The 8363-nt window shown below is 52.2% G+C and overlaps 2 protein-coding genes across 2 annotated transcripts; one reads left to right on the plus strand and one right to left on the minus strand.

The window, feature by feature from the left end:
- Positions 1–140: 140 nt before the first annotated feature.
- Positions 141–6459, minus strand: B0H18DRAFT_1131705 (ABC transporter type 1, transmembrane domain-containing protein; the record flags this gene model as incomplete). Its single annotated transcript, XM_048035511.1, has 38 exons — positions 141–149; positions 203–328; positions 383–405; positions 455–518; positions 568–697; positions 745–751; positions 807–866; positions 917–1035; positions 1087–1189; positions 1242–1481; positions 1534–1595; positions 1644–1787; positions 1837–2005; positions 2055–2316; positions 2370–2462; positions 2514–2573; positions 2624–2636; positions 2693–2772; positions 2833–2880; positions 2931–3308; positions 3367–3407; positions 3461–3523; positions 3572–3598; positions 3648–3675; positions 3733–3778; positions 3831–3966; positions 4021–4051; positions 4108–4204; positions 4259–4322; positions 4380–4800; positions 4852–4966; positions 4994–5064; positions 5124–5164; positions 5219–5285; positions 5337–5513; positions 5574–5837; positions 5895–6261; positions 6314–6459. The coding sequence occupies 38 exons, from the start codon at positions 6457–6459 to the stop codon at positions 141–143; spliced, it is 4392 nt and encodes a 1463-aa protein (XP_047884305.1).
- A 1313-nt stretch (positions 6460–7772) lies between these two features.
- Positions 7773–8363, plus strand: B0H18DRAFT_964578 (uncharacterized protein; the record flags this gene model as incomplete). Its single annotated transcript, XM_048043191.1, has 1 exon — positions 7773–8363. The coding sequence occupies one exon, from the start codon at positions 7773–7775 to the stop codon at positions 8361–8363; it is 591 nt and encodes a 196-aa protein (XP_047884306.1).

Raw genomic sequence — 8363 nt, forward strand, 5'->3', positions numbered from 1 at the left:
CGCGATGGGAGTGTCGAGAGTAATGCGGCCCTCGATGAGGTCGCTTTGTAACGAGAACAGGCCCGCAGATCTTAGCGCGTCGTTCAAGACGGTATCATCATACTGCTGGAAGGGATCCAGATTCTGACGTAGCGTCCCACTCAACAGCTCTGGCTGATGACGAAGTCAGATTACGCGAGTGAGACACCTGAATGGCACATACCACTTGCGGGATGATTGTGATAGTCGATCGGAGAGCGTCCAAGTTGATGTTATCCGTCGGTAGCCCGTCGTAATACACCTTGCCTTCGGTGATGATGCATCGTAGCAGTGCCAAAGTCAAAGAGCTCTGAGAGCGTAGCATCAGCAGTCGAACGCCTGATACTCATACCACGGGGCCTACCTTGCCACTACCAGTGCGGCCGACTGATGGTTATATGAGTGACGTATCCTTGCGCACTCTACTTGCACTCACCTATGCCAACTCGCTCCCCTGATCTCACCTCGAATGAAATCTCATGCAAGACGCGAGGTCCATCCTAGGCCAACTCAATACGCGCCCACCCGGGAAACCAACACAGGACACACCGGAGAGTATCGAGCGGAGAGCTTATCGACTACCAAGTCTCCGCTGGCTGGCCAATATGCGGGTGGAACACCTTCGGGTGTAGGTTTGGGCTCGTGCTCGATCTCAAGGTATTGCTTGATGCGCTCCAGGCTGTGGTCATGGTCAGAGGATTTCTGATCTCATCTTCAATCTCGCACCTGTTGCCTGGAAATATCGAGAATGATCAGAGACCGCGTTCAGTCAATAACTTGAGACATACCTGATATTTCCAATTCATTGAAGAACCTCACCCACCATAAAATCATGCTGCTGAACCCGACTGTGTAGACGTTAGCATAGAATGTGAGGACCAGCATGAATATCCCTGACCTGCCATGTTCAGGGAGAATCCAGTGTTGGATGCGGTGTTTGCCTTCCCGTATACCAAGTAGGCAGCTAAAGCCGCAGAGAAGAACGATCCGAGGGAAGTAATACGGATGCCCACCCAGCTATTGAAAACATCAGGGTGCCTGACTACATAAAGGTAGTGTTCAACGCACCGATTGAGGTTCCAGAATGTCCTTGAAGCCCGAGTATATCGATTGATACGCACATACGACTCTTTTTTGAACGCCTCCTGCGCACCATATGCACGGATAGAGGCTGTCTAGGCGATTAGTAATCTCCCTGCTTGATAGAACGACACATCGCGTACTGAGACCTGCAAAAGCGGCTCCGAAGTGGCCGAGAACTGGAGCCTTCGCATTGCTTCTTTCACGTTTGATCGCGAGTTGCGCCTTCATGTAGAACTCGCCAATCCAGGCACCGACGGCGGCAATGAAAACACCAGGGACGACGAAGATCGGGGATATCACCACCACCACACCAAGCTTCATGAGCATCTCCAACGACATCTCCACGATGGTACTGAACCATCTTGCCACGGAAGCGTCGACTGCGTCGTGTTGCTCAGTCTAAAACCCATCACATGCAGGAGAGAAACGTACCTTCTTGGATGTCCTGGGTACATCGAGCGATAATTCGAGATGTGGGTGTTTTGTCAAGCCATCTACAAAATTGTCATGACGCGTCACGGCAGTAAGTTCCACCTGCTTACCTCATTGTCGTCGCCAGAATTGAAGATATCAGGTCATCGTGTACGGTTCTTGATGCTCTCAGCGACCCAAATGTGTATACATAGTAGGCTGCCGTGTGGAAAAGGACTGATATGATCATGATCGACCCGTATCCCCCGAGGAAGCTGAAAGATGATGAGGCGGTGCAGCCTCAGATTATCTTTGAGAACATACTGTGGGACTTTGATTTCGGACGCAGGCATTTCTTCGTACTGTCGAGCCCAATATCCAAGGAACCAAGTTTGCAGGATGCTGAAAGTCATGTAAAAAACTAACCCTCCAAGGAAGCTCAGCCAAAAGAAGAGTTGATGGCTCCCTCCCAATGCATGCATAAAGAGTTTCACTGATACGCTGTCACTAACAGTTGATAAGAAGAGAATACTAAGACGTACTTGCTTGCCAACCGGCATGCCCGACTTCGACTTCTTCTTCAACAACAAGTTTGCCATCCTCCTTCGGGGCCTTTTCCGGGGTCTGCTCGTCAACGGTGGCTTCCGCTTTCTCGAGTTCCAGCTCCTCCTTAGCAAGTTCAGCGGCGAGTTTCTTGTCGTGTGCAAGAGCATTAGCAATGGAGCCTTGACTAGACACTCTACCATCTGTGCCCAGGGCAACAACAAAATCGGCGATGGGACTAGCCATAGAGACATTATGCGTCTATCGCTCATGGGATCAGAAGAGTCGAGAATCCAGAATGAATGTGTACTCACAACGAGTAGCACCGTTCGCCCACGGACAAGATCACCCTTGAAACATTTCTCGACGATCCATCGTGACGTGTGAACGTCTAACGCAGCGAGAACCTATCAAAAAGTTCAGTCTATGGAAAGGAAACGTTGATGCATGTCTTTCACATCGTCCAACAGCAGTATCTGCGACTTAGAGTATATGGCACGGGCGAGTGTTATGCGCGCCTTTTGCGTATGTGAGTATGGTATGAACGACCAAGCACAACACTGCATACCTTCTGACCGCCACTAGCATTCAAAGAGTCAGCGAATGTCGAGGGTCGCAATAACAGATGTGACAGTACCTCAGTGTGATGCCCCTTTCTCCAACCTCCGTCTGGTCACCAGCAGCGAACAACTCGAGATCGCGTTTCAGCGCACATTGCTCAATGACTACAGCGGTTAGTATACCATCGAGCGTGTACAGCATGCTGTCTCAACACACCCTTTGATAACGTTCCTCGTTCAATGGTGCGCCGAAGACAATATTGTCCTATTCAAAGCTAAGCAATACCATCGTCATTCTTGCGACGTGTCGCTTACCTTGATGGTTTCATTCTGAACCCAGGACTCTTGCGCGGCGTAAGCAATACCATCAGTCCGAGGTAGATTGTAGAACGAATCAGGACCGGCGGGTATGTAGTGCATCTCGCCCAGCAAAGCCATCAACAAGGAGGTCTTTCCCGAGCCAGTCGGGCCAATCACGAGATTGATACTGCCTTTCCTGAACACCAGGTCGTCGTCGATACGCAAGGTAAAATTCCTTCGCCCGCTTCCAGGGGTTGAAGCCGCTAAGCCACTGACTTGATCCGCCCAGGTGAAGGAAGCATTGCGGAAACCAATGACGTCGTCTTCCGGCTGCGCTGCGATCTGAGTCTGGATATCATCAGGTTGCTCAGAGTATTTATCCAGTAGTTCGGTCTGTCGCGCAAGTTGTTTCTGTCAGTCACCGCTATGGAGTGGAGTAGAGAAGGCCAACCTTCTGCAAAAACTCATTCACTCGGTCCAGCGACACCTTAGCTGTGTTGCAGAATGTCAACAATCTGATGCCTCTCTATGGTTCATGGACTTACCTCGAATCATCATAGGCACGAAACCAAAGCCCATATGCATCAGCTGGCTGAAAGTATCGAACACTGCATACATGTCAGCATCGTGTGTTCCGTTGGGGTCGCCACACATACCCGTGATAGATGAGAAGACAGCAGACGCTGTGAGACGATGTGAGAGATGCGTGCACGGGGTTAGCAATTGCTTCACCTGTAAGATCTCGCTTCATGATCATGGTCTGGAAGCCAAAGTCAATTGATAGTGTCCATATCTCATATATTCCAACTGGACTCACGTATGTCGCGTAGGTCACGATCATGGTGACCAAAGGAATGGCGTGGCTTGAGACCAGTCAGACTAAGCTCGGAAGGTCGCAACACTCCGTGTACGCACTTTAGGTTATTGTTGATGAGGTCGAGCAACTTGCTTTTCTTCACGAGCTCCAGTTCGTCCTCACGTTTCTCAGCCAGTTGCTTCCCAACTCGGGGCTCCCAGCCAAACAATTTGATCATACGGATGACGTTCATGGCTTTACAGGAAAGGAATCAGCATGTGCACCAGAGTAGTGCGCTATAATGCTCACTTTCTGTCGCGCTCTGCACACGTGCATCGGTCTGGGGCGGAGCGTGTCAGTCACGCGCAGGCACGAGCGAGAAGGAATGAGTGATACCTTCTTCATCTTCACTATCTGGACCTTGCGAATGCGTGTTGCAATCATACCGGGGACAGGGAACAAGAGGATGATGGAAGCAAGTCCCACAAACGCACTATGCGCCTAGTCAGTCTACTGTGTTTGCTCCTCATGACGTGTGGCCACTGACCTCCAGCCCAAGACGGCGTACAAGAACCATACGCAACAAAGAATTTCGACGGGAAGCTTGACCACTGCGACGCAATACAATTGTTGAGCAGCACAATAATCGGCATATGCCAAACACGCACGGAGGGTCAAGAACTCCCTACCCCAGGCGAGAGAGGTGAGGTCGGACGATATGAGGTTATTGATCTTCCCGACGACGTTCTTGCCCTTCTTGTCATCGTCTGCTGGCTTTGCCTTCTCCTCCCTCCCAACAACTCTGTTGGCGTCCGCATTCTGTGCAGCCACGGGAACCGTCTGTGTCGTGGATTTCTGCTTTCCCTTGCCCGCTGCGGAGTCGCCCTCGCTGTCGTTACCATTTTCCTGAGCTGTTGGAGCGGTAGCGCTCGATTCAGCGTCGGAAGCCGTATCGGGCGTGCCGGCAACGGTCGTGTCACCTTCACTTTCAGCAGGATCTTGCGATACGTCTGCCTTCATGCGCATGCGCAGAGCATGCTCAAAGACGACTTGTGTGATGATCGCCTCCACTTGAGTTAACACTCTGTTCTGCACATGTTACGATGAGCAGTGGTGAAGGAGCGAAAACGGTCGACGCACGGAGAGGTATATGTACACAGAGCCGAAGTTGTATTCGAGGATCGGTCCGAGAAGCAGCATCACGATCCAGAACCAGGGCCGGACGGTGGCGCCTACGCCGTCCGTCTCGACGTACCTGTGGACACGTCAATAGACTAGACACGAGAGTACAGATTGTTTAGCTTGCATCAGGATATATCGAATAGTCAGCGGGCCGATGAACTCTAAGATAGTCTGTCGAATGCAATGTAAGCCTGCTTGGGTGTGTTTATTCAAGGCAACTACAAACGCACGCCAAAAACGGTCGCGATGGTCATGACGATCCACTCCATTCCTGTTCGAGGTTCATCAGCATGCATGCGCGGAGATAAGATACGTTTAAACATACGGAAGACACGCAGGAGACCCCACATAAGATGTCTGCCCTTCGTCTTGACTCGGAACGGGTCGATTTCCTTCAAAGCTCGTCAGCAGACAGGTAATGAGTCTCAAGACGGTGGACACACATTCAGACTGCGCTTCATGAGATTTTGCGCGTCGTCAGAGGAGGCCAGAGGAGGCAGCATGTCAATGGTCAGGTGTTTGACGCGCGACGCAAGCATGACCGTCGGGTCAAGGTAGCTAAACAGCATGAGTGACAGGATAGAAGCCGTTTGCTCCTTGGGCTGGTTCGCCCATGGATTCTACACGCCCATTAGCTGTCTACTCTCTCGTCTAGTTCGCGTCGCATTACATTGACATACCTCTGGATCGAGAGAAATGTAGCGCCGAGGGATCATGAGGGGCACAAAGATACTACTAATGGTCAAGAGTGAGATCCTGGCCCAAAGTAGAGGGCCCTCTGCGAGATCCATGGGCTGTAACGTGAACGTCGCCAAGGGCCAGAGATCGCGGTACGCGTAGACCGACAACGCAGTGAACAGAATACAGTTCAGGTGGCGAACAGCTGTCGTACTTAGGACGGGACCAGCAAGCAGCGAGGTGATGCCAAGCGCTGATGCGTACACCTGGACAATACAGTTAGCATTGTCGTACGTATGAGAGCAAGGCGGACGGTCGCTCACGTAGGTAACAAAAGTGCCAACGTGGAAGATGATCTCGAAGCTCTGAGGCTCCCAGGTTTCAGAGTGGCCCAGGGACTCGGTCGCGCTGTAGATGGACATGCCCAGGAGCCCCAGGGTTGACGCGGCACGCAATCCATTGAACGCGACGAGGACGACGCCCCCGTGTTCCTTGACGTATTTTACCGATGCAGACGCGTTTTCACTCTCTTCTGGAGCATGGAGAGGCTCAGATATGGGCGAGGGTTCGGACTGAGCAAGCTTTGCGTACGCCTTTTGGGTACGAACATGCAATGCCAACTGTACCAGGAATACAAGGATCGACAGCGCAGCGACTCCAGCAGGGTAGAGTAGCGTAGATTCCGCGAAACTACGTTTGTTGTGAGCTTAGAATATGTTACGAGTGTGTAGGTTGAACATACTCGATTTCGCCTCGTGCCGCAGTCAGCATGGACAGACTGTGGTTGCGGGCCCTCTGCACGTGAGCGAAGACATACTGAGCAGGTCCTGGTATGCTTGGTATGCTCGTGGACCAGTAACTGAAGAGCTGATCTCTCCCCATGTCCATTTTGCCTGGAAGGCAAGACACTTGAAGGACGTGGTAGAGGAAGAAGTGACACAACCAACGATGACTGACCAAGGGTCTATGTACCGTTACAAGCGCGCGCAATTGTTCTAAGGTGTCACTGAGCATCTCGATCTGTCAAATGAAGACGCCTGTTAGTCTCGCGTGGACAGAGAAGACAATTCCTTCAACCTCCGCCGGCTCCGGATATCTTTGTCTAACACGCTTGCCGGCTTGTATGGCATGCAACGGAAACTACGTGGTTGTGAGATATGCACTCATCTCCATCAAGAACTTGCTCGTCGACACCGGTTACCTGGCTGCTATAGTCAAGACGAGCAGTGCACATCCTGGGCATGAGCGTAGGCAATCATATTGACCAACCTAGAGTTCAGGCCTCAGGCTCAATCTGCCCTGCGTGAGACAAGCTACGCTGAAGTGAAGCTGCCTCCGTGAGTGCTAGCAAGTAGCGCACGATTGGCGCTGCGATATAACCTGATGGAAGTCGGTGCGATTGGCATAAGCTGACAGAGCTGTAGCCTGTACGCAGATTGATTGTGCACACGGGTGCTTCTGTGCTCCCGGCGATGAGAATCAAGTGAATCCCCCCGGGAGGGCTCGTCATCGACGAGCCCTGTGCAGACCTTCTCGTGGTCCGGGGGGTAAGTAACCCTTCACGGGCGAAACGAACATGCACTTTAAGGTCGAACGCGGCTATTCAGCACGTTGGCCAGGATACTGCTGGAAAGCGTCATCCACAGGAGGAATGGACAATCCATCCCCTCCTGCCGTTCACTACAAGTGTTCGAATACTGCCCTATGGCGTAGAGGTTCTCTACGCTCGACACAGTCATCCTGGATACCCAAAAAACCACCTACGGACGGTAAACAGTAGCTTGCAGCCGTCTCACCCGATGTGCTCAGAACGCTTCCCGTCCACCTGGGCGCTAACCGCTCGGCACAGCGCCTATTTAAGATTCGAGCCACATGGCAAATAGTTACAAACACAAAGCCATAGGTGGCGGAGAATGCTGACACAAGCTGCCTAACAAGATAATGATCAGTTGGGACGCCCTCCAATACGCTCAATACCCCCACCTTCTAATACGTTCATATCATAATCCCCGCCCACACTTGTGCTTTGGTGATTGCGCGCTTCTGCTCTGAGCGTCTGCAGTAATACATAGTGCTTCTTGCCGTAAAGAACGCATCAACGCCCATCTGGAACCAATAATACTGCCAGGGTGAACGCCCAGCCATTCCTGTATAAAAAGAGGGACTGTCAGTCCTGACCGAACATCCCTCTCTCAGCAGGTATGGCACCCACCAGCGACAACGCATCCCAAAAACAAGTGCAGAGCCGCAGAATCAAGCAACGTCCCAGGACGACCAAACCATGGACCCCCACAGTCCTTAAGTTTGGGTCGCCCCTCTTGCCGCTGCCACCTCCTCCTCCCTCAATCATCCTCCCATCCCTACAATCCCCAATCAACCCGTCCAAAGCAACGACAATTGACGTGGAGAATCACCCTGAGAGGAGAGGGACGAGCTGGACATGGATCGTCCGGACACGCCCGGCGTGCCAAATCAGCAGAGGACTCCCAATCATCCTCACATCCGGCAATCTCCGGTCGGGCGTCGGACGAATCCGAGGAGTTGCTGAGTTCCGGCGCCACTGGATCACGTGGTCAATAGATGGCAGTCCCGATGATTGCGACGTCCGCGTACCGACCTCATGGTCTAGCCTCGACGACCGAGACCGTAATATCCACACCCGCTTATACCGGATTCTATCCCCGTCCCCACTTCCACACCCTCTCCTCATCAATGACTCGGTGCTCCTAGAGAGCCAGGAGACACCATACGAATTCGAATCAGACACAAGCGATGACGAGGACGGGTCATAA

This window comes from Fomitopsis serialis (assembly GCF_022376445.1).
Source record: "Fomitopsis serialis strain Sig1Antser10 chromosome Unknown B0H18scaffold_695, whole genome shotgun sequence".
NCBI classification, from domain to species: domain Eukaryota; kingdom Fungi; phylum Basidiomycota; class Agaricomycetes; order Polyporales; family Fomitopsidaceae; genus Fomitopsis; species Fomitopsis serialis.